Genomic DNA, 26,462 nt, shown 5'->3' with positions numbered 1-26,462 from the left:
CGCCCAGCTACCTGATTAGAATACCATATATACAATGGAATATTACTCAGCTATCAGAAAGAACGATTTCTCAACATTTGTTGCAACATGGACGGCACTGGAGGAGATAATGCTAAGTGAAATAAGTCAAGCAGAGAAAGACAATTATCATATGATTTCTCTCATCTATGGAACATAAGAACTAGGAAGATCGGTAGGGGAAGAAAGGGATAAAGAAAGGGGGAGTAATCAGAAGGGGGAATGAAGCATGAGAGACTATGGACTCTGAGAAACAGACCGGGGGGGTGGGGGAATGGGATAGACCGGTGATGGGTAGTAAGGAGGGCACGTATTGCATGGTGCACTGGGTGTTATACGGAACTAATGAATCATCGAACTTTACATCAGAAACCAGGGATGTACTGTATGGTGACTAACATAATATAATAAAAAAACATTAAAAAAAAAAAGAATGCTAGTCTCGGGGATTGAAAGAAAATAGTGCATGTCTAGTCCAGAGTTCATTGTTGGCTACATAGTGACCCTCAATGCATTTGAGACCTTGGGATTATGTTTGTTTCAGTAATTACAGCATGGTGCACGGGGGGCCTACCTGGTGAAATTTCCAAATACTGGATTTTCCATGAACTATCACCGCCAATAAAGAGAGAGTTACTGATATACATGACAGCCCAGAATCTCTAATGTGAAATGCTTCATCTCCTTTAGGACCTCTGCGTTCAGCAGCCATGAGTTCAGACCAGGAAATGGCCATTTTCGGGGAGGCAGCTCCGTACCTCCGAAAGTCTGAAAGGGAGCGCATTGAGGCCCAGAATAGGCCCTTTGATGCCAAGACATCTGTCTTTGTGGCGGAGCCCAAAGAATCCTTTGTGAAAGGGACCATCCAGAGCAGAGAAGGAGGGAAAGTGACGGTGAAGACCGAAGCTGGAGCGGTGAGTGGAGCCCCTGGAGCTGACCACGTTTTATCAATTCTTGTGTTTCCTCGCTCAGTTGACGTGAACCGTTATCTTCCCTGTTTGCCAGACTCTGACAGTGAAAGATGATCAAGTCTTCCCCATGAACCCTCCCAAGTACGACAAGATCGAGGACATGGCCATGATGACCCACCTGCACGAGCCCGCGGTGCTGTACAACCTCAAAGAGCGTTACGCAGCCTGGATGATCTACGTGAGTGCCTCCCCCGCCCAAGTGGTCTTTATGGCCATCACCTTGGACCTGCCAGCCCGTTGCTTCCACTGTATATAAATGGGTCAAAAGCAATGACCCATTTTGCTTTCTCCAGAAGTGTAACTGGTCAGCACACAAGTTAACCAGTTAGTACATCAGTTAGTTAATGAGTTACAAGGTTCACTATTGCTGCTGGAATGGCCCAACCGAACAGCCAGTACTTCATCCTTTGTCTTCCCATCCAAAGCCGGACAAGGCCATTGTCCATGTGGACTGGGTTTGCCACATGTTCCCTGAAGAAACACTGGAGCAGCTACTGTTTATATCTCAGCCATGGGCCCACATTTCTACCCACCCCCCCATTCCAGTTGTAGAATCATTCAGAGGGAAATGATACACTTACACTTTAACACATAAAAATACTGTTTTAAAGACCAAATTTCGCTCCTTCTCAGTCTTCCAAAATGACAGCAATTTGTATCTGTGTGTTACGGTCCCCTCTACACGCGTGCCACCTTCTCAAGGAAACCTCCCACGTTCCCCAGGCAGAGCGGATGCCCTGTGCTACGGTCTCTGCCCCGGCACCGCCCTTGGTTGTCCACCACCATCCATTCACACGTCTGCCCCCTGCGTAGACTGTAGACGGGAGCTCCCCAAGGAACGCATCTCATTCACACTTCATTCCAGATGCCCTGCAGGGGTCTGGCACATAATACGCACCCGGTGAACATCTTAGAATTGAACTGATTATGTCACATTGACATTTTTGTGTAGTTCAGCCAGTGCTGATGCTCAGGCGGACAACACCCACACAGGTGTCCCCGGCGATCAGGGTCAGCATCCGTCTGACGGGTCGGTGCCTGTTTTACACCAGTTGTTTAAGATTTTGAAACACTCCCTGTTTAATCATAATATATTTACATCATTTTGTGTTCTGTGTCTTTATAGCTTAATAGTGTCTTGCAAATGTTGCCCCAGGATTGCTGGATCCTTTCAGGTTTACTGTATTACATGCCTGCATCATACTGTCTTAAGCTTTACCACAGTTGACCCAACCACCTCCATATTGTTGGGCACTTCAGTTGTGTCCAAACTTCTGTTTTCATGCATTTGAACGATCTTAATGCTGCAAAGGAAATACACGCATATCTCCTAAAACAGAGTAAAAATGTCTCCCACTACACATTAAAACACACACACACACATCTGTGGAGCTCCTACATGTGAAAATCACTGTGATAAGTCCCAGGAGGAACAATAAAAAGTCGAAACTGTGAGCCCTTCCCTCAAGGATTTTGCTATTTCGTTGTTGAACTTTCCGACTAATTTTCCTGCCAATGCCTTCAAGAAATGTAAATGTGCTCTTTTGAGTCAGAATTCATTTAACAAGTGAATTTCACACCTAACAGGAAAAGCTCTTTCTTATTCCCTTGCGTAGACCTACTCGGGCCTCTTCTGTGTCACGGTCAACCCCTACAAGTGGCTGCCGGTGTACAACCCCGAGGTGGTGGTCGCCTACCGAGGCAAGAAGCGCCAGGAGGCCCCGCCCCACATCTTCTCCATCTCTGACAACGCCTACCAGTTCATGCTGACGGGTGAGTTAAGTGTTTTGCGTGTGTGTAATCTTTTCGGAACCATAGGAGAAAGAGACCCTAACTAACTCAGCTCGCTCTTTGAGCCCTCCGGTTAGGCCGGTGTATTGGTGAGGGAGGCGGTCCAGGAAAGAGGGGGCGTGAGAGATGACTTGGAATCCCTACCCTCACGCAATTGCTCATGGTCTCTTCAACTTTTAAAAGTCGACAGGGGTTGGCGGTATAGTTAGAGAATTTACTTTTGAATGACTCAGACACTAAAAAAGCTTCAGCAAAAATATAATAAACATTGCTTATGTGTATGCACACACACCGTCACACATACCAAGTGTGCTCCCTTTGCCAAGCGCCAAAAACCAGAAGAGTAAAATCTGCCCCTGTGACCTCATCCTCGATATCAGAAACTGTGACCAACGAATGTCCTCTCTATGCAGGAAGGGCTTAAAGGCTATTGCCTTTGCCCTGAGCCAACCTGGACGCGCTCCAGATTTTAAGGCGTATTTGGTATTAAAACAGCTATGCCATGAATCTTCTCCCTAGAATAGTGCCTCAGACAGCCCAATCTTGGCTAGTTGGAGAAAGGACTTAGAGAATTCGTCTTCAGAGAAAGTAAAACAGTAAAACGAACGTTTCCCCCAAACTATGACTAAAGCCTTGATGACTTTCAAAGCCACCACCTGTACTATATTTACCCCATCCCACATGCTAAAATGCCTATTTTTCATCACTTCTTGTACCTACAATAAATATTCACTACTGGAGTTGTCACCTAAACCCGACCAAAGGCTCAAGTCCACTTTTGATATGTTCTTAGTGGCAGAGAATTACAAAGAAAAGGTCCAGTGCTTTGTTGCAGTGTTGTTTCAATGGATGCATGTGTGCTGAAGTCAGGGGTAGGGTGTGGGGAGGTCCTGGGGTCCATGGAAGGGGCAATGGAAAAGACTGAAGGCCTAGGGCCCGTGAAGCCCTAGAGACTGCAAAGGCCAGTCTGAAAAATACTTTTATTCCATTTTACTTTACTTACTATTCACAAGTATACAAAAAAAAAAGTATTAAATGTTTATGATTCCTCTTTTGTAGACCGAGAGAATCAGTCAATCCTGATCACGTAAGTAAATTCTATGCTTTCTTCTCATGGCTGCGATAGTTGCCACGTTTGGAACCTCATCTCACTTAGTTTTTGCTTGACAGTGGAGAATCTGGTGCGGGGAAGACCGTGAACACCAAGCGTGTCATCCAGTACTTTGCAACAATTGCAGTCAGTGGGGAGAAGAAGAAGGAGGAAGTTACCTCTGGCAAAATGCAGGTGGGTCTGGGGCCAGACTCAAGACTCTCAGGGCTCTCGGGAAGTCTGGAGCCCCAGAGGTGAGGACCGCTCTTGCCTTTGCAGGGGACCCTTGAAGATCAAATCATCAGCGCCAACCCCCTACTGGAGGCCTTTGGCAACGCCAAGACCGTGAGGAATGACAACTCCTCTCGCTTTGTAAGTCGCAGATATTAGTACCGACGCTGTTCACTGGTCAGGGTGTATGGGATGTTTGTGCATACATTCTCTGAATCTTTTTCGTTCACATTACACTGCATCAGGCTCTCCCCTTTCCCTCTGAGCATGTAATAACATGGATCCGAGTCCCATCTAAAAAGATATGTGACCCTATATCTGAGTTCTTTCTCATCTGTCATTACCTATAATTACTTGTAATATGGAAATCAAAGATAAAATTCTTTTACCTAAAAAAATAGGAGATACACCTTTTCTGCCTCATACAAATAGTCTCTGGATTGATTTAATATCAACTCATTAGCCGCCCAAGTATTTTGAGTTTCTCAAAGATTTGATAGGATTTGAAAACAAAGTAGTAATATTAGTTCTCTTTTCAAGGGTAAATTCATCAGAATCCACTTTGGCACCACAGGGAAGCTGGCTTCTGCTGATATTGAAACATGTGAGTGCTTGGATCCCATTTACAGACATTTCTGTTTCCTTAACCTGTAAAATCAACCCAACGTAAAATGTGCATCCCGAGTGAATTTTTGCATTGCTCTGTTATTTCCTTCCAGATCTGCTAGAGAAGTCCAGAGTTACTTTCCAGCTTAAGGCTGAAAGGAGCTATCATATTTTTTATCAGATCACATCGAACAAGAAACCAGAACTAATTGGTAAGAAATGTCAGAATCCCTTTCCAGAATGATTGCACCAGCACTTCTCCATGCATGGTCCAGCCTAGTATTCCATGACTGAATTTTGTCAGGTTTATCACCTTGATTTCGAAAGTAGCTTTGTAAGTTTTTGTGTGCTGATGATAGAAATGAAAAACGGAAACTGAAGATAACACCTTCAAATCCGATCACTATGAAATAACCACTGTGAACACTTGGGTGAATATCATTCTACTCGTTTTCTGTACATATAGATACCCATACATACGATAACTGGAATCCTACTTCAATGTTCTTCTATGATGTACTTTTTTTCATTGAGCAATAATGTATCATGGTTTTGTCCATGTCACCAACTGTAGCTCCCCATTATTATTTCTAATGGTTGTGTCGTGTTATATTCTAGAGATAAGCATAATTTATTTAGCCATACCTTTTTAAGGATATTTAGGTTGTTTCCAATTCTGGATTTTAAAGAGTCAGCACTGTACTGATCATTCTTGTAGATATAACTTGTCCCAGTATGTGATAATCTTCTTTGGCTTCATAGAGTGTCTTAGAAATTGTCTAGACAGCCCTTGTTTTAATGAAGGGGATAATTCTGCTTACCTTTTCTCTGTTCCATGTACTTAGAAATGCTTCTGATCACCACCAACCCATATGACTACCCATTTGTCAGTCAAGGGGAGATCAGCGTGGCTAGCATTGATGACCAAGAAGAACTGATGGCCACAGATGTAAGTGCAACACGAGAAACTCAGAATGATGATGCTGGGTTAGAGCAATGGCCCCTCCAGATTAAATATTCAGTTTCTAGTAGAAATAGCAAAAGAGGGTTCAAAGATGAGCACGGGTGTGCCACCTAGAGTCAGCCAAAAAAGATGACCATGTGCCCTACAACACTTGACTTTCCCTGAACAGTCTTTTAAAGGTCTATCATTTCTGAATTTATCTAAACCACTGTTTTTGTAATATACCTGGATGGGATCCATACCACTTCTCAAAATAACAAGTTCCTTAAGTTTACTATCATGCTCTCTATCTTAAGTTTACTTTTTCAATCTTAGGGCATCTGCACCTGTAATTCTAATGCTCAGTGCTAGCCTCTAAAGGGTTCCTTGCACCCCCGTCAGCAGCGATAGTTTCCTCAGTTTGACCAACATGTCAGGAATCGGAATGTGAACGATGAATAGTAAGTGTGTGGATCATAATGTAACAGTTACCCTCTTGGTTATGTTGGCAGAGTGCTATTGATATTTTGGGCTTCACTAACGATGAGAAAGTCTCCATCTACAAGCTCACAGGGGCCGTGATGCATTATGGGAACATGAAGTTCAAGCAGAAACAGCGGGAGGAGCAGGCCGAGCCAGATGGCACCGAAGGTACCGACTAAGTCATCCCCCTGATTTTTTGTTTGTTTGAAAGTCACATTCTTAACTTGTTACCCTTGAGTTTTTCTAGGAGGACAAAGTCATTTTTAAGAACTGAGTTTTAAAGTATACCCAGATAAAGCATCATGTTAGATAGATGTTTCCTGTCATCTATGAAGTTCTTTAGGGCACACTACCCACAATGAAAGTCTTGAACTTAGTGGGGAAAAAATGGGGAAGAATACTCAAAGAGATATTCTGAAAACACCACACAAAATGTCTATAGGTTAAAAAAATAATAATTTTGTTTTGAGAAAATGGGTTACTCTGGGCCATAATAACATTTTTTCACCCTTTCTTCCTTTCAGTTGCTGACAAGGCGGCCTATCTCCAGAGTCTGAACTCCGCTGACCTGCTCAAAGCCCTCTGCTACCCCAGGGTCAAGGTCGGCAATGAGTTCGTCACCAAAGGCCAGACTGTAGAGCAGGTAGGTGCACGATTCAAATTCACCAGCAGGAGTCAAGCATTCTTACAGTCCTCTGATAACCTCAAGAGATATATTTTTGTTTCTCAAGGTGTACAATGCCGTGGGCGCTCTGGCCAAGGCCGTCTACGAGAAGATGTTCCTGTGGATGGTCACCCGCATCAACCAGCAGCTGGACACCAAGCAGCCCAGACAGTACTTCATCGGGGTCTTGGACATCGCCGGCTTTGAGATCTTTGATGTGAGTTGGTAGCTGGTTGGTAAAGGGATTTTACAGTAAGGCAATGGAAATATCAATAAAAAAAAAATCTGCGAATATTATAACCTCTCACTACTCCCAAAAAGTTATGCTGAAACTTAAAAGAGAATGATGGGGTAACCACTAAGCATTTATCACAGTGGCAGTCCCCCTTCTATGAGAAATCATGCACTTGATGACCACTCTGACTTGCTATGGGACCCAAAAGGAGTTAGGAGCTAGCTTAGTGTTGGGGGGCAGTGGAGGCGGGGAGCTCTAAAACTCCCGCAGCGCCAAATGAAGTTAACATAAAAATATCAAAGTAATCATGTGAAACATATAACATGTTCTGAATATATGGTGGGGAAGTCATTCAAAAACACTTAGACAAGACAAGAAGAGCAGAGAAAAGGTTAATAACTTATAAAGTCAGCATTTATTCTCATTAATGGGGTATCATAAGATAAAAATCCCTATTTGAGGAAATATAGTTTTCCCGCTTACAGTTTTTAAGAAGTTTATCTTATTCTTTCTCATTATAAAAGCAAAACTTGGACATTGCAGAAAATATGCAAAATCGAGGGAAAGGGTTCCCCATTAATTCCACTACTTATATCAAGCTAATGTTAACGTTTCGTAGTTTGTTTTTTTAGCACAAGTGTGTTATCACACTGTATATGTTATTTGGTATCTTAATTTGGTTTTCATTTCACATTGAAGAAGAACAAGTGGCAATTAGTGTCCACTTGCAAAGCTGACCCTCGTGATTTCCATACTACAGAGACCCCTCCCAGACAGCTCCTAATGGGTTGCCCATTAGCTCTTAATTAAGTCAATGGAATATGGAGACGATAATGGAATAAACATGAAATGATGAAGTAGGAACTCAGAAAAATCCCTGTGTAAGCTTAAGACAGTGCAGGGAAAGAGCATTAATGCAATCTAGGGTTCTGTAACAAAATGGCAGCAAAGAAACCAGTAGATTTCATAGTGTTCCCCCCCACCACCATGATTTTGGTATCTGCAATCTAAAGGCTACTCAACATATATTTTTAAATTAATAAGTCCTACATTTACAAATGCTCAACTTGCTCACGAGAAAAGTGAACACATGTATTTATTTAGTTCAACAGCTTCGAGCAGCTGTGCATCAACTTCACCAACGAGAAGCTGCAACAGTTCTTCAACCACCACATGTTCGTGCTGGAGCAGGAGGAGTACAAGAAGGAGGGCATCGAGTGGACATTCATCGACTTCGGGATGGACCTGGCCGCCTGCATCGAGCTCATCGAGAAGGTCTCCTGATTTGTCCACTCAGTAACCTCTTCTCGTAAACTCTGGCTCATCCTGCAGCTCGTATTTACCCTGTATGCATTTTGCTTTGCTTTCATCCAGCCCATGGGCATCTTCTCCATCCTGGAAGAGGAGTGCATGTTCCCCAAGGCCACAGACACCTCCTTCAAGAACAAGCTGTATGAACAGCATCTTGGAAAGTCGGCCAACTTCCAGAAGCCCAAGGTGGTCAAAGGCAAGGCTGAGGCTCACTTCTCTCTGATCCACTACGCCGGCACCGTGGACTACAACATTGGTGGCTGGCTGGACAAGAACAAGGACCCGCTGAACGACACTGTGGTTGGGCTGTACCAGAAGTCCGCAATGAAAACTCTAGCTCTCCTCTTCTCTGGGACAACAACTGCTGAAGCAGGTAACGCTAAAAAAATCTAACATTTTCTCTAGGTATTACAAAAAGTGCTGTTAGATCAAGGCTGATCTCATAAGCCTGCCAGAAGGATTGCAGGGCCAGATCCACCGTTCTTCCAAATTTTGACTAATTAGGCTGCATTGCAATTATACATTTGGGTCTCTCTCTAGCACTGACAGAGGCCTGCCCTACTGCAAAGAGTCAGAGAGGAACTGTTATGATCTCACCAACGAAAAGCCTCAGCTTCTATGATTCTCTCCTACTTCTTCCTCCACATCTGCTGGATATTGAGTATCGGGAGATATTTAAGGCAATGGGGTGACAAACTTTTCCCTATCTAGACTAGGTTCTATTGATGATTTTTGGAGTTATTGTGTCCCCACATTCCTAACATTAAGGATCCATCTTTATACGGTGAAGTGAATGCTCTTCACCTCATCTTCTAATGGAGAAAAGAAATCACAGAAATGTGGATACAAGCTTAGTTGACAGCTAAGAGTCATTCGGGCTCCAATAGAGAGGCCAGTGTGCCCAAAAACTGTTCCGCCAGATGTGCGCAGAAATTGGCAATAAGTAAGAAATAGCCCTGTCAGTTCAAAACTATACTTGAATGACACCTTTTCTTATTTGCTCTCCAGAGGCGAGTGGGCCCAAGAAAGGTGGCAAGAAGAAGGGCTCTTCTTTCCAGACGGTGTCTGCCCTTTTCAGAGTAAGGAAAAAACTGTTTTTGACACTCCCCCACCCTTACTTTAGGAATTTGTTTTTGAAAGCACAGAGTTCTTTCCACAGTCATTGAGAAAAAGACCGACATTGATTAATGGTTTCTGTTAATCTAGCTTTGGAGAAAAGATGTTTAAATTACTCAGAAATTATTAGCTCATTTTTCATGCCAAGACAAATAATGCCAAATATTTTACAGGAAATTTTATAAAACTGAATATTCTACCATTCATAGTCTAGTCAAGTCATGAAACTAAGCAATGACACGGTACTCAGAGAAACTAAATTAGCAGTAAGGCTAATGAAAATCTAACAGCTAGCCTATAAGGAGGTTAATATGGTATCCTTGTCCTTAATCCAGTCAGTCCTCAATTATAACTGGTAGGGTTGTTCCCCTTTAGATAACATGTATGCCCTGAAAGTTAATTGGGTTGGAAAGGGGAGCTACATTTATGAGAGAAGCCCCAGTGTGGTACAGGCTTGCATGTCCTCATTGGAGAACCGTGGAGTTGGGCGGGAGAAAGTGTGGCCATCTAGTATAGGAAGGCAATGGCCTTGTGAGTGTATGTGGGAGGCCGTGGACCAGGGAGGAAGGACACCTGTGTGAGGCTGCTTCACATGTGTAACTCCTGCCAACTCAAGTGGAGAAAGAGGTAATGAGGAGAAGCCTGCATGTCCGGAGAAGGATAGCAAGGTATTACGTTACATGGAAATTGTCCATACCGGTCATTCAACTCAGCCATAGACATTGAGTTTACAGACATTGCCAAATGCCCACAACCATGGCTAACGTCGAAGATAACGGCCTTTTCCCTGACTTTACAGGAGAATCTGAACAAACTGATGACCAACCTCAGGAGTACCCATCCTCATTTTGTGCGCTGTATCATCCCCAATGAAACAAAAACTCCCGGTAAGAAGCTCTAGAGCAAAGACACAAAGCATGACTGCCAAACCTCCTTTAAAAACAACAACAACTCTTCAGTGTAATCCATATGTATACTTTTAGGGGCCATGGAGCATGAACTTGTCCTGCACCAGCTGCGGTGTAACGGGGTGCTGGAAGGGATCCGCATCTGCAGGAAGGGGTTCCCAAGCAGGATCCTTTATGCAGACTTCAAACAGAGGTCAGACTCTCTGAATTATGGTGCATCTTAAAGTTTAGTATAAATGTATTTACTGCAAGCAAAACAATTTAGTGGAAAATATGCCTCCATTCATGTTTAATTTGCCACCAAAAAAGAGTGAAAAATCATAAGCCTCAAAACCACCTTTAAAATACAGATAATACCACCTATTTTGTACTCCAGACTTTTCGTGGGCTTTACTGAGCTCCTGGCTTAGCCCATAAAAATACACATTAACTTCAATAATTAGGAGAACTACCATTTTTTCATGTGTAATATGTAAGTACTATCAACACCTCCTCTTATAAATGAATAAACTGAGGCTCAAGAGATTAATCTGCCTGCCCAAAGTCACGTGGGTGTTGGTGGCTAAGTTAGGAACTCGCCCAGGTAGGTACAGAGCTCCCAGTGAGTCATTTTCTTTCACTTTCTTTCTCTCTCTTTCTCCCTCACACACTGGTTTCCCAGGGTTTCCAGAACCACGTCCCAATACCAGCTCCTCAGCAACTCTTTCTCCTCCCTAGATAAGTCCATCTTGGGAATCAAATAGAAGGCAAAGGGACAAGGAGCTCATGGCAGCTCCAGGGAACTAGCCTCTCCTAAGGCTCGGTCTAGTGGGGTCAGCAGAGATCTCCGACACGCAAAACCCAAAGCACCATTACGTGTGAGTTTAGGTTATCAGGACAGTTCCTCCTACCTAAAATGGACCTTCCTACAGATTCCTCACTAAAAACTTGCTTTCTGGGACTCAGGATCATAAAAAGCAAATGAATCTAGCCAGGAAAACATGTTACACTTTATTGGTCGTCTACATCTTAACGTGAACAAGATCATAGGATCCCTTCCTGAGAGCAAGGTCTGATGAAGCAGAAAGTCTGCAACTGTGCAGGAGGGTGGAATGGAATGAAACTGTTGATGCTAGCCTTACCATCCAATGTATACAAAGTCCTTCCTGTGAACAAAGAAGGATACTTTTCTTTAAAGCTCTGGTTTTCTAAATAGATCGTTTAATATTTATCTCCTATTAGTGTCATCATAAACCAACTTTTAAAAAAAACTCTATTTACTTAAACAGATACAAGGTATTAAATGCAAGTGCTATCCCCGAAGGACAGTTCATTGACAGCAAGAAGGCTTCTGAGAAGCTCCTTGCATCCATCGACATTGACCACACCCAGTATAAATTTGGTCACACCAAGGTAATGGTCTCTGAAGCCTACCTGATGCTATCCATCTCCCTATGAAGTTTATGTACAGTGTGTGATCTGCAACTCCTCCCACGCACAGGTCTTTTTCAAAGCTGGTCTTCTGGGGCTCCTAGAGGAGATGCGAGATGAAAAGCTGGCCCAGCTGATTACCAGAACCCAGGCCAGGTGCAGAGGGTACTTGGCAAGAGTGGAGTACCAGAGGATGGTGGAGAGAAGGTATACACATAAATTGTTTATTTATTCCTATCTTCCTGCTTCAGAAACACATTTAAGTTGGTTTAAGACCCAGATGCGATAAGGCCACAAACATAAGCAAGAATGAATAAAGAGTCCTATACTGAAGTGGGGGTATACGTATACCAGGAAACTGAAGGTTGGGATCATCACCATGAAACATATTCTGAGTGTTCAGGTTAAAGAGAGAGAGAGAGAGCATAAAGCGTGGGCAGTTCTTACCTAACAAAAGAAAATACACCAGTATAAAAATATACCAGTGTGAATTTAGTGGGTAGATCATTAAATTAGATACATTGAACTGAATAGCCGACAGCATTTTCAAACGTGATTTTATACAAGATGCCGAAACAACTTCTTCCATCTGATCATTTCTATCATCAAACTATTATGATTTTAAAATATTAAGGGCATTTATCTGTGAAAGATTTCAGTAAGTTAATACAATGTCACCAAGGTACGTGGCTTTCTGGTAATCTGATTTGATGCAGGGACAGAGTTCTAAGTCTAAAGATACAGGTGTTTCAAACTGCAGAATGCATGTGAACAGGACCCACAGTTAGAAATGCATTTTATATAGGCATATACACATTCATACGTGTGTGTGTGTGTGTAAATATATGTGTAATTTACATCAAACAAATATTTCTATCACCTAGAGTTATGTTAATATTTTCTATTTATTCTAGTTTATTAAAAATAGTAAGTTTGGTCATAACCCATTATATACGTATTTGGGCAGTTAATTGCCTATATAGGAGGGTAATTAATATTTTAAATAAATTAGATTTTTAAATGTGATAATATTACAGAGTAGAATGCAAAATTCACATAACACATAAAATGTAAAACCAGAGATTTTCACAGAAATTCTGTTTTTAATGAGTCCATTTGTTCCCTGCTCTCATCCCTCAGGGGTCTTGAAGGTGATTTTCACCACTGTTCTGGGCAGTGTTCCAGAAGGAAAGCTTGAGAAGCACTGATGTACAGCAGTAGTTCTCAAAGGGTGGTCCTTAGACCTACATCATCAGCATCTCTTGCAAACTTGTTACAAAGGCACATTTTAGACTGCATCTCAGATATTCTGACGGAATCTCTGGGGATAAGGTTCAGGAACTAGCATTTCAACAAGTCCTTCATGATTCTTATGCACACCAGAAGTTTGAGAGGCTCTGATGTAGAGAAATGAGTGATTAATGAGTCCTTGACCATCATCCCAAAATAGAATTTCTTCCATCTGTGCTTTGGAGGGTAGGCAAGGCACACGATGGGGGCAGAACCTCCAGCTCTCACTGCCAAGTTCATCTCATTTCTTCATCCACACGATATCAAATTGGCATCAATTAAATTTCAGGGAGTCCATCTTCTGCATCCAGTACAACATCCGCGCGTTCATGAACGTCAAGCACTGGCCCTGGATGAAACTCTTCTTCAGAATCAAGCCGCTCCTCAAGAGCGCAGAGACCGAGAAGGAGATGGCCACCATGAAGGAAGAGTTTCAGAAGACCAAAGATGAGCTTGCCAAGTCAGAGGCGAAAAGGAAGGAACTGGAGGAAAAAATGGTCACTCTCTTAAAAGAGAAAAATGACCTGCAGCTCCAAGTTCAGGCTGTAAGTGGTGATGTCACAGTGGGTGCTGTTCATTGGGACGCAAGTGGTAGAACTCTGGCCAATAGCAGCAGGGAGCTGAGTAGTCAGCGTAGGGACACTCACTGGAGGGAGAAGGTCAAAGCACTCTGATGGTTCTAGTACAGTCCATATATCCCTTCATCGTCCAAACCAGGACTGGGGCAATAAGGTAGAACCGACCACTGTCACCCATTTTCCACTATTTCATTGAACTACAGGACTTATGACTTCTTTTCCCTTTGAAGTCAGTCCTTGAAAGTGATTTTCACATAAAACTACCCCAAAAGAAATATTAAGGGGAGGACAGCATGCAGAGATTGATTTTTTTTTAATCTTTGAACCTTCCTTAAACTTCTTGATGTCCAGGAGTTTTAAATCACGATATGTACAGCTGACAGATGTCAATGTTCTCCATCACATTTTACAGAATTGTTGTTTGTCACTAACCTCCAAAATTCAGATTCACTCTTTCCAATCCATGTGCACAGACAGTGCCCCATCACATGACATCTGGACCACTGCCTCGGCACCCCAAATGCTCTGCCTGCCCCCAGTTCTCCCCTCCATCCAGCCCGCTTGCTGCTCACTCCTGCACCAGTCATTTGAGAACTGCCTCCATCAACTCTGAAATGTAATTTATAAGACCATCCTTCATCCGGAGTGAACTGAATTGGTCTGGTATCATCTACTCACCACAAAATCATATATTTCTCCTGTTGATTAAAATTAGTTTCTTCTGTCAAGTTTGGGCAGTGTAATAACCCTTTCTTCTAGATTATAGAAGGAAAAAGAGCTGTTTTTCTGACCCAGCCCCTTCAAATCTATCCAGAATGCTCTTCTGTTGTCCCCAGAAAATTACTTAGAATCTGTCCTACACCACTATATCTGCTACATGAGTACACATAGCACATTTTACTCTTTTATGTATTCAAAGGCTGGTATGGAGGCTCACTGATGAATATATTTATCAGTTTCTCGCTCATATCCTGTCCACTCCCAACCCTCTTAATTGGAAACATAGCAGTTGCTAGGAATTTCTTGATTACTTTATGCCTCAACTTGAATGTCAAAAAACATCATAACCACGATCATCCTCCAGTACTACAAAGGGAAGCAGTTCATTAGCATCTTCACCCTGAATTCCCCACTGGAATGCCTTCTCTCCTCCTGCTCCATCCCCCAATGATTTGATTTCTACAAAATGAAATCCTGCCCACCTCTCGAGGTGTAGTTCAAATGTCACTTTATTCAGGAAACCACCTCTAATAGAACTTCTCTGATCTCTTCCATCACAAACTGCTTTCTGAATTCATGATAGCTTTTGGGTATAGGCTTTCTAATCTACTAGAGAATATACTATTCTGAAGGAATAGGACATTTGGTTTTCCCACAGCGTATGAACACAGGAGGTGGCTCATAAAATCTAAATCCAAAGAACCAACATCAGAGATTGCCATTGTTATCACTGTGAAATATTTCATTCTTTCTTTCCAATTTTAATTTTGTTTCCAACTCAAGGAAGCTGAAGGCTTGGCTGATGCAGAGGAAAGATGTGACCAGCTGATCAAAACCAAAATCCAGCTGGAGGCCAAGATCAAGGAGGTGACTGAGAGAGCAGAGGATGAGGAGGAGATCAATGCTGAGCTGACGGCCAAGAAGAGGAAACTGGAGGATGAGTGTTCAGAGCTCAAGAAAGACATTGACGACCTTGAGCTGACCCTGGCCAAGGTTGAAAAGGAGAAGCATGCCACAGAGAACAAGGTATGAAACATATACAGGAAAAAGTGATGTTTTTGTTATCATTATGGAGTACAAACATAAAACTGAATCCACCAGAATAAAACATGAAATGCAAAGTATTTTTGCTTCCTAAGGTGAAAAACCTCACGGAAGAGATGGCAGGTCTGGATGAAACCATCGCAAAGCTGACCAAGGAGAAGAAGGCCCTCCAAGAGGCCCACCAGCAGACCTTGGATGACCTGCAGGCAGAAGAGGACAAAGTCAACACCCTGACCAAGGCCAAAATCAAGCTAGAGCAGCAAGTGGATGATGTAAGTCCAGGATTGTCAAAGAAATGATTTTCTTCAAAAGGAAGCTAGGCATTCCTTGAGACTAAACATTATTTATATTTAGCTTGAAGGGTCCTTGGAGCAAGAAAAGAAACTTCGCATGGACCTAGAAAGGGCTAAGAGGAAACTTGAAGGTGACCTCAAGTTGGCCCAAGAATCCATAATGGACATTGAGAATGAAAAACAACAACTTGATGAAAAGCTCAAAAAGTAAGTGTGAAAGAATTGCTTATGACCTTGCTTTCAATGGGTGGATATACACTCAGTTGTTATTTTTTGCTACTTTCCAAAAAGGAAAGAGTTTGAAATGAGTAATCTGCAAAGCAAGATTGAAGACGAGCAGGCCCTTGGCATTCAGCTGCAGAAGAAGATCAAGGAGCTGCAAGTAAGTTCAGATTTCTATGAATCTGGCTTAGAGAGGCATACTTATGACACAGAGAAGCTAAGTATGTGCTTTTCACCACTCCCAGGCCCGCATCGAAGAGCTGGAGGAGGAAATCGAGGCAGAGCGGGCCTCCCGGGCCAAAGCAGAGAAGCAGCGCTCTGACCTCTCCCGGGAACTGGAGGAGATCAGCGAGCGCCTGGAGGAAGCCGGCGGGGCCACTTCTGCCCAGATCGAGATGAACAAGAAGCGCGAGGCTGAGTTCCAGAAAATGCGCCGGGACCTGGAGGAGGCCACCCTGCAGCATGAAGCCACGGCGGCTGCTCTTCGCAAGAAGCACGCGGACAGCGTGGCCGAGCTCGGGGAGCAGTTAGACAACCTGCAGAGGGTCAAGCAGAAGCTGGAGAAGGAGAAGAGCGAAATGAAGATGGAGATCGATGATCTCGCCAGTAATGTAGAAACAGTCTCTAAAGCTAAGGTACTAGAGCCTGGAAAATAGTTATTAGTGACAATGATCCTTCCTGTATACATCATTGTTTGCACAGGGTACTTTACACACATTATGTCTTTTTTTTTTACAGTAATCTAGGAGATAAGCAAAAATATACTAACAATTGTATTATTTCCACTTAACATATGAAGAAAATGAAATTCAAAGAAGTTAAGCACAAGTGGCCCCATCACACCATGAACAAATGACAGGACCAGCTTTTGGTTTTGTTTTGTTGTTTGCTTGGTTTTTTTTAAGACTTTATTTATTTGAGAGAGAGAGAGAGTTCAGAGGGAGAGTGACAGGGAGAAGCAGACTTCCTGCTAAGCAGATAGCCCAAAGCGGGGCTCAATCCCAGGACCCTGAGATCATGACCTGAGCCTAAGGCAGACGCTTAATGGACTGAGCCACCCAAGCACCCCAGGACCAGCTATTGAACAAAGGTCACCTGCATCCTCTCAGGCTCCAGCTGGAGAACTAGGTCTCCAATATTCTCAATTATTCGATAAGCCAAGCTTCATTGTACAGAAAGGCCATCAAGTATTTACACACATCTTTTAGAAAAATACACCATACAATTCTTACAAAATCTTAAATTTTAGACCATAGTCTTTAATTTTTTTTTTTGTATTAATAGGGCACGGAACTTCACAATTAGCTCTTTAAAGATCCCAACATGCATTTTCAACTGAGGATAGCAATCAAAATATAAAGAAAAAAATTTTTATGTATCACAATTACATATAAAAGAATTCGATTTCATGCCAAAAGTATTAATTAATTAATTTAAATTTCTATTAAATATCTTTGTTTCCTTCCTTTATTTTTTCTCACACAGGGAAATCTAGAGAAAATGTGCCGCACTCTGGAGGACCAAGTAAGTGAGCTGAAATCCAAGGAGGAGGAACAGCAGCGGATGATCAATGAACTGACCACCCAGAGAGGACGCTTGCAAACTGAATCTGGTAACTCTTGTCTTCTGGGCACTAAGAAGGGAGATGATGTGATTGAAAACAACTGATTTGGTAATGCAAGAGCCTAATAAATACAGCGGAGAACATGTGTGATTTACTGAACAGCTCAGACTTCCAACTTACTTGCAAGGTCACTTGGGGACAGAGTTGGAGATAAAGACATCCATAGGACTGGATCTAGGTCTGCTCCAGAAAAGCCTGGAGTAGTTGGCTGCGCTGAGGGGATGCTTGGGGTTAGGAGTCACACTAGCCTGGGTCTGGGATTTTTTTTTTTTTAAGATTTTATTTACTTATTTGACAGAAAGAGAGACAGCCAGCGAGAGAGGGAACACAAGCAGGGGGAGTGGGAGAGGAAGAAGCAGGCTCATAGCGGAGGAGCCTGATGTGGGGCTCGATCCCAGAACGCCAGGATCACGCCCTGAGCTGAAGGCAGACACTTAACCTCTGTGCCACCCAGGCGCCCCGCAGACCAAGCTTCTGTCTCTGTCCTTCAAACTGAACCAAATTCCTGAAAGGGGGATGGATAACCCTGTCTCTCAAAAGACTGATGAAACTCAAAAGACCGATGTCGAATTCGGTATCTTGGCTCCCAGGACCAGTTTTTACGCACTATCATACACCCAGAAAGAATTAGTTATAGAGAGAACAAAAAGGATTTCAGCTGTCAGTATTCACTCAGATTCGTATGTAAGTTTCTCCACAAAAATCAGAAATTTGACATTAGGCATGAAGACGGCAACAGAGAATTCAATCTTTTGAGCACTCAGTAGGGGAGAGTTAAGAGTTAAAACTTATTTCTATATGGGCTTGCAAAATTGTTTGTTCACTTTTAAAAATGGCGCCATTTCTTTCGTCCATCAGGTGAATTTTCACGACAGCTAGATGAGAAAGAAGCTCTGGTGTCTCAGCTATCACGAGGCAAACAAGCATTTACACAACAGATTGAGGAATTAAAGAGGCAGCTGGAAGAAGAGATAAAGGTAAATGATAATATTGTCACACTCACTGTCTTTTGTATGACCTAACCCTAACTGGAGTCCATTTACACCAACTTTCAAAGGGTTCTGAAACTCAGTCATTAAATATATCCAGTAAAATGAAAGCGTAACTACCTCCACAGGCCAAGAACGCCCTGGCCCACGCCCTGCAGTCCTCCCGCCACGACTGTGACCTGCTGCGGGAACAGTATGAGGAGGAGCAGGAGTCCAAAGCCGAGCTGCAGAGGGCGCTGTCCAAGGCCAACACGGAGGTGGCCCAGTGGAGGACCAAATACGAGACGGACGCCATCCAGCGCACAGAGGAGCTGGAGGAGGCCAAGTACGTGTGCAGATATGAGAGAATGTGTAGAAAACTTTGCACGTTGAATCAGAAGGATACGACCTTCAGTGAATTAGCCCACAAACGTTCATTAATTAGCTCCTCTTGGCCAGGCACTATCAGGCCCTGAGAATAAGGCATGAGTAAAACAAACATGATACCTGCCCTCCTATGCTAAAATCTACTTAAGGAAATGAGTAACAAATAATTATCCAGATAGCTAGCCCTTATTGCTGTTTGTCAAGCACACCAAGCTCGTTGCTGCTTCAAGGCTCTGCACTTGCTGGTCCCTCCATCTGGAATACTCTCCCTGAGATCTCCCTCCAGCTCAGTCTCACTTTTTAGATCTTGACTCAAATGCTACCTCCTCAGAGGGGCCTTCCCTGAATATCTAGAATAGCTGCCCACCCCTTACTCTATTTTACTTTTCTTCATTGCATTTACATTTGCAATATGTTATTATGCATTTTCTCACCCGCCTAGTGTTTCTCTCTTGTCCTTATTTGGAAGCTTTATGAGTCCAGGCCCTTTTTCTGCCTTGCTCACTGCTATATATCTAGTCTCTGGTTCATAAAAGGAGCTCATCAGTATCTGTTGAATGAATGAATGGATATTTTTAATATGAAGTTACCAATACTTCTCAGCATGGCAATAGCTCCTAATTCTTGTTCTGGTTCACTCCTCTCTACGAACATATATAATCTTCAAGGAAGAAGCTGGCCCAGCGGCTGCAGGCGGCCGAGGAGCACGTAGAAGCCGTGAACGCCAAATGCGCTTCCCTTGAGAAGACGAAGCAGCGGCTCCAGAATGAGGTGGAAGATCTCATGTTGGATGTGGAGAGAACCAACGCGGCCTGCGCCGCCCTGGACAAGAAGCAGAGGAACTTCGACAAGGTAACTCATGCAGCAGCCTCTGCTCTCTGCTGTTTTCCTCTGTGCTTTATAGCAGGTAACCCCTCTCGGTTTTTCAGATCCTGGCGGAGTGGAAACAGAAGTATGAGGAAACCCACGCTGAGCTTGAGGCCTCCCAGAAGGAGGCCCGTTCTCTCAGCACTGAGCTGTTCAAGATGAAGAACGCCTACGAGGAATCCTTGGATCAGCTGGAAACTTTGAAACGAGAGAACAAAAACTTGCAGCGTGAGTCCCTTCCACTTTCAATAATATTCACGCCTTGGGAACCGTTCCCTTAGGTCCTCTGTCTGATCAAATCTCTGTCTTTTACCCAAACAACAGAGGAGATTTCTGACCTCACGGAACAGATTGCAGAAGGAGGGAAACGTATCCATGAACTGGAGAAGATAAAGAAACAAGTGGAACAAGAGAAGTGTGAACTTCAGGCTGCGTTAGAAGAAGCAGAGGTATAGGTCCAATTGTGCACTATGAACAAATCAGGTCAGAAAAGACATTGCCCATCCACATAGATCGAATAAAAAAAATAAACAGCACAAAATTAATGGAAGGAAAGGTATGAAGAAAAACTTCCAAATGCTTCCATTCCCTGCTAATGTCACCCCTTGCTGTCATTAAAGGCATCTCTTGAACATGAAGAGGGAAAGATCCTGCGCATCCAGCTGGAGTTGAACCAAGTCAAGTCTGAGGTCGACAGGAAAATTGCTGAGAAGGATGAGGAAATTGACCAGCTGAAGAGAAACCACGTCAGGGTCGTGGAGTCGATGCAGACCATGCTGGATGCTGAGATCAGGAGCAGGAATGATGCCATCAGGCTCAAGAAGAAGATGGAGGGAGACCTCAATGAGATGGAAATCCAGCTGAACCACGCCAACCGCATGGCTGCAGAGGCCCTGAAGAACTACAGGAACACCCAAGCCATCCTCAAAGTAAGCAGGTTCAAAAGACGGCCCCAAGGTGGTTGGGGCGACTTCAGCTCTGAGAACGAGGTGTCTCCATGATCGTTCATTCCACAGGACACCCAGATCCACCTGGATGACGCCCTCCGCGGCCAGGAGGACCTGAAGGAGCAGCTGGCCATGGTGGAGCGCAGAGCCAACCTGCTGCAGGCCGAGATCGAGGAGCTGCGGGCCACTCTGGAGCAGACGGAGAGGAGCAGGAAAATCGCAGAACAGGAGCTCCTGGATGCCAGTGAGCGTGTCCAGCTCCTCCACACCCAGGTGGGGTTTGGCACAGAGAACTTACTTCAATAAATGCTTATGTTTCCCAAACCATATAAAGCTTAAATGTTTTATGTAACAGCCAGGTTTTATACTTCTACAAAGTTTTTACTGTATTATTGAGAAATCTTTGATTAATTTTACATAAATTATTGATTCACTTCCTAAAATATTCTAAAGCTGCCCATATTTTCCTGTGTTTGTATCTTTATTGACCCTTGTTATCAATATTGGCATTTTTATTTTGGAGAAATGGTATGTTTGGACATCTGTTATAATTTTGTCCCTGTGAATGGTCTCACTGGTAAATGGCAATTACAAAATTATAGAGCTATTTGGTCTAATTATGGACTATGTACTTGAAGATGCTGAATATTCTATAACATTTCTATTTTATTTAATTATACTATATAACAGACTAATAACTAAAGGGCATCTGACCTGTAAATTTTTATCTGAAATTATTTTCAAAAATAGCTACCAATAAGTACTTTGGTAATAAGATTTAAAAAAATTGTAACTTATTTTTAAACAGAATACCAGCCTGATCAATACCAAGAAGAAGCTGGAGACAGACATTTCCCAAATGCAAGCAGAAATGGAGGACATTATCCAGGAAGCCCGCAACGCAGAAGAGAAGGCCAAGAAGGCCATCACTGATGTAAGCAGAGGGCAATGCCATAATGGCCACATTTGAATCCTGATGTGCTCGCTCAGCTCTCTTAACCGGTTTTGTTTTACTGCTCATCAGGCGGCCATGATGGCCGAGGAGCTGAAGAAGGAGCAGGACACGAGCGCCCACCTGGAGCGCATGAAGAAGAACATGGAGCAGACGGTGAAGGACCTGCAGCACCGTCTGGACGAGGCTGAGCAGCTGGCCCTGAAGGGCGGGAAGAAGCAGATCCAGAAACTGGAGGCCAGGGTGGGTCTCTCAATCTCTGTCTACTTCTATTTCCTCCCAGTGCCTTATTAGTTCAAAGTTCTGAAGAGCCTACTTATTTGCAGGTGCGTGAGCTGGAAGGAGAGGTTGAGAGTGAGCAAAAGCGTAGTGCAGAAGCTGTGAAAGGTCTGCGCAAACACGAGAGAAGAGTGAAGGAACTCACTTACCAGGTACAGCAATGGTTGTTATCAGCTAAGTGCTCCCCGTACATACATAAAACACTCATATACAATGAAACAACAATCAAGTGCTTTTGAAGTAAGGTCCCTGTGGTTTTCATTATCTTTCAGACGGAAGAAGATCGGAAAAATATTCTCAGACTTCAGGATTTGGTAGATAAACTTCAGGCCAAAGTGAAGTCTTACAAGAGACAAGCTGAGGAGGCTGTAAGTATCCTTAAGATGGAAGGGAAGAGAGAAGGCCCTTGTTAAGAAAAGCTAATGAACAAATAATTAGATTTACCACTCCTTGTAGAAAATAAGCCATTTGCTTTTTAGAAGACTGTACTTCTTAAAAACATTCGTACATTTTTGTACTTATTGCTTACTGTTCTTAATATTAATAACTTGATTTTAAAAGTAAATTCTAAATCCACAAAGGAACTTCAAAAAATTTCAAAGCAGAAATAATGAAGGCCACATTCTCTAGCCATAGTGTGATAAAATTGCAAAGTGATTAGAAAATATAAACATAAATTCCCAAATGCTTAAATGTTAAAAAACTAACTTTCCTAAATAATTTTTGGGTTAAATTGGAAAGAAAAAAACCACTGAATAATTATTATAAATAAAATTTCAAGGAAGATGCTAGTTTTACAAACCTAAAGAATGTAGTCAAAGCTGTCCCTGGGGAAAATTCATTGCTTATGAATCAAAATTTTTAAAAAATTGACAGTCCAATAAAGAAATTTAAAATAATAATGAAAGAAGTACTGTTGAAGGTGGAAATTGATAAATTAGAGTATACTATTTTCTAATATGATAATTTCAGTAATATCTGATAATTTCTGGTGAGTTAATAAAATAAATACACTTAAAACTAGCTTAATCAAGGAAAAAGAGAAAGAAAATACAAGCCCACATTAGAAATGAGAAAGAGGGGTTGCCAGGCAGGCTCAGTCAGAAAAGCATGCCACTTTTTTTTTTTTTTAAGATTTTATTTTTTTGAGAGAGAGAGCACAAGCAGGGGGAGGAGCAGAGGCGAAGGGAGAGGGAGAAGGAAAGAATCTCCAGTAGACTCTGTGCTGAGTGTGGGAACCCAATCCCATGACCCTGAGATCATGACCTGAGCCAAAACCAAGAGTCGGACACTTAACAGACTAAGCCACCCAGGGGCCCCAAGGATGAGACTCTTAATCTCAGGGTCATGAGTTCAAGCCCCACACTGGGCACAGAGATGAAAGAGAGAGAAGAGAAGAGAAGAGAAGAGAAGAGAAGAGAAGAGAAGAGAAGAGAAGAGAAGAGAAGAAAAAAAGAGAGAGAGAGAGAAAAGAAAGAAAGAAAGAAAGAAAGAAAGAAAGAAAGAAAGAAAGAAAGAAAGAAAGAAACCATACAAGTAGAAAATTATTTTTTAATGTAAAATATAAATCTGTCAACAAAGTTGAAATCTTGAAGAAATTGATGATTTTTTATAGGAGGTCATAAGTTACTAAGTTGGCTGAATAACTTATTTAAGAATTACTTCTGAAAATGGACTTAGGTCCAGACAGGTCTTTCAAAATTTCAAGTAACAGATAATCCCTGAGCTATGTAAGCCATTCCAGAGCATGGGAAAAGATGGAAAGCTTTCCAAATCATTTTAAGAAGCTCATGTAACCCTCATACCAAAACGTGTCCAAGAGAGAATGGGGGGGGGGGGTTGGGGGAAGGATGGAACTAAAGGCAGTTTTACTCATGAGTGTAATTTCAGCAAAGATAAATAACTAAGTCACTGAAATCCTTACTTTATTAAGGGGATTGCCATCAGTGATTAAACAGGTTAACTCCTTCAATGTAAGGATTACTTAATATTAGCAAATTTGTCAGTAGAATCATCACATCCACAACAGGAGAAAAATGATTGTTTTGAAATGTTCCAATATGATATATAAAATTCAACATTTATTTCCATTTAAAGAGACCTTTAAGAAATTCATCCTTAATATGATGTTAAACATCTACCTCAAGCCTAGTCATCTTATAGCAAGCATTAACAAGAAGACAGATTTCAGTACTCTTGCCTTTTTTTAGAAAAGATTTTATTTATTTATTTGAGAGAGGGTGAGACAGAGATCACAAGCAGGGGGGGAAGGGTAGAGGAAGAAGCAGACTCTGCACTGAGCAGGGAGCCCAATGTGGGACTCGATCTCACGACCCCAGGATCATGACCTGAGCCAAAGGCAGACACTTAACCAACTGAGTCATCCATGTGCCCTGTACCCTTGCCTTCTCTGCTCTTATATTTTTTTCTTGCTTTACTTGTGGTACATACTTTTAATAGGCTTTCGTTGCAAAAATATGTATGCAATTATTTATGGGACACTAAGTCCCAAATAAATCATAATGTTCACTTCAGTGATAACCAAAACCCAGCAGGTGGTAAGGCAACAATGTTCCCTGCTGGGTATTTTAAGTTCTCCACAGATACCAAGTCCTCTCTTCCCTTAAGCCCACAGAGTGTAGAAAGATGCACAGTATGGGTTCCTTACAATTCCATTTTTATTCTCAGGAGGAACAATCCAACACAAATCTATCCAAATTCCGCAAGCTCCAGCACGAGCTGGAGGAGGCTGAGGAACGGGCTGACATTGCTGAGTCCCAGGTCAACAAGCTGCGGGTGAAGAGCCGAGAGGTTCACACGAAAATCATAAGTGAAGAGTGATCATGTCCGGATGCTATGGAATGACTGAAGAGAGGCACAAAATGTGAAACCTTTGGTCATTCCCCTCTGTAATCATTGTCCACTCTACCCTATTGCAAAGGAAATAAAGAGCATAGGGTATTTTGCAAACAACATCCTTAGAATGGTCTTTCTTAAAGTGGTGTCAAAGCTAGAACAATCATAAGGCTATCAAACAATTACACTCAACCTGCCACTAAGAAGTATTCACTTTTAAGTCTACAGGAATAACTGTCGCCTATCAGGGAAGCCTGTTGTGGAAGAAATCTGGACGTCACCTTTTATTTCCTTCTAACCTTTCCTTAATACCAGGATATAATAGGATCCTAGGAAGCTCCTGATCCCTCCTGACATGAACCTAATTTTCCAGGTCTACACAAAGAATGGCACTGGCTATATTCTCAAATAAGGGATTCAGACTACACTATATCATTACTTCCCTTTTTTTTAATCTTCTAATAATTTTTATTATGTTATGTTAGTCACCATACAGTATATTCTTAGTTTTCGATGTAATGTTCCATGATTCATTATTTGCATATAACACCCAGTGCACCATGCAATACGTGCCCTCCTTATTATTACTTCTCCTTGATGTTATCAAGAATACAAATCCAAAGTATTATTAATAGCCCATAAAGATTTTCATCATGAATACCCATACACCATATAGTCACAGAATGTGCACCAGGTAATGGGTATGACATGAGTGGGATGTGACCCTTTTCCCTATGAAAGCGACAGGGTGCCTCTCAGGTCTGGAGGCCAAGAGAATATTATTCTATATACTATAATTTAATACCAATAAGCTATTTATTAGCCTATGTTTCCAGACTTGATGGCTGCCTTTATAATCATGTGAAGGGCCAAAATAAATTATCAGAAGTGTCCATAAAATATGAGTCCTAAAACAGATAATTTGGGTGCAAATTCAACGCACGCAACCATCAGTATGACTTTGGTGCAAAACCCAGAAATGGTAGCAATCTGAATTACTCAGAGAAGTTTTCCTAGATGATCAAGATTTCTTAAACCGGGTTCCGTTGAGACACATAGCCCAAAGTATAACCTTCCTGGACAGCATAAAGGAAAGGCTAAGTGGTAACTATTCATCTGAATGGAAAGCAAGAGTATATGGGTTTAAACCGCACCGTGGGGGCATGACTTACATCAGACACGTGGGAGCAGCTTAGCAGGTAATGAGGATTCCCATTGTCCCACTGGCCCAAGGAAGGGTGTGGCATCGCCCCTCTCCCTGCTTTGGCCCACCTTTCCCTTTGTTCCACATCACCTGTAAATGCTGAAGTGCCTCATAACTTGGCAGTAATAAACAAAAAACGATGTCTTCTAACAAGCTTACTGCAAAACCTTTCCAGCACGGGTCAAAAGGCGGTCTTAATATTCCTATCAGATCCTACTGAGAACATTATGAAAATGTCCTCTCTTCCTGAGAAGCATTGCCCACATTTTTCAGATGCCTGCTGAAGAAAAGGGATGTGGGAAAAAAAACCAGCACGGATATGTAAGAAAGTAAAATGCTATACCTGTGGGCCCAAAGCGGGTTGAGAGATGGCTAGGAAGGCTCCCACCAGACACATGACTCCTGGAAAGCCATCTTCCTGATGGCTTTAATCTACTCCAGGTAGAAGACTGGT

General features: G+C 42.5%; 1 protein-coding gene across 3 annotated transcripts; it reads left to right on the top strand.

Annotated features, from left to right (window-relative positions):
- Positions 1–728: 728 nt before the first annotated feature.
- On the top strand, positions 729–24,789 carry LOC103660402 (myosin-2). Of its 3 annotated transcripts, XM_040628231.1 has the most exons (39): positions 729–932; positions 1,024–1,167; positions 2,606–2,762; positions 3,840–3,867; positions 3,951–4,065; positions 4,150–4,242; positions 4,642–4,705; positions 4,821–4,919; positions 5,553–5,656; positions 6,163–6,301; positions 6,658–6,776; positions 6,865–7,014; positions 8,137–8,307; positions 8,407–8,716; positions 9,213–9,238; positions 9,369–9,422; positions 10,259–10,346; positions 10,443–10,560; positions 11,636–11,759; positions 11,848–11,984; positions 13,357–13,612; positions 15,149–15,391; positions 15,505–15,681; positions 15,764–15,909; positions 15,994–16,084; positions 16,170–16,559; positions 17,410–17,536; positions 18,407–18,525; positions 18,666–18,862; positions 19,572–19,755; positions 19,833–19,998; positions 20,095–20,219; positions 20,391–20,699; positions 20,787–20,990; positions 21,526–21,651; positions 21,742–21,912; positions 21,996–22,100; positions 22,221–22,316; positions 24,637–24,789. In XM_040628231.1, the coding sequence occupies exons 1-39, from the start codon at positions 729–731 to the stop codon at positions 24,787–24,789; spliced, it is 5,829 nt and encodes a 1,942-aa protein (XP_040484165.1). The 3 variants fall into 3 exon arrangements, with proteins under 3 accessions (XP_040484165.1, XP_008686241.2, XP_040484164.1); XM_008688019.2 differs by lacking the exon at positions 9,213–9,238 and having other exon boundaries at positions 9,352–9,422; XM_040628230.1 differs by lacking the exon at positions 9,213–9,238 and having other exon boundaries at positions 8,407–8,721; positions 9,354–9,422.
- The last annotated feature ends 1,673 nt before the right edge of the window (positions 24,790–26,462 follow it).

This window comes from Ursus maritimus, unplaced genomic scaffold, assembly GCF_017311325.1.
Source record: "Ursus maritimus isolate PB19 unplaced genomic scaffold, ASM1731132v1 scaffold_14, whole genome shotgun sequence".
NCBI classification, from domain to species: Eukaryota; Metazoa; Chordata; class Mammalia; order Carnivora; family Ursidae; genus Ursus; species Ursus maritimus.
This window is presented reverse-complemented; position numbering and strand designations above follow the sequence as displayed.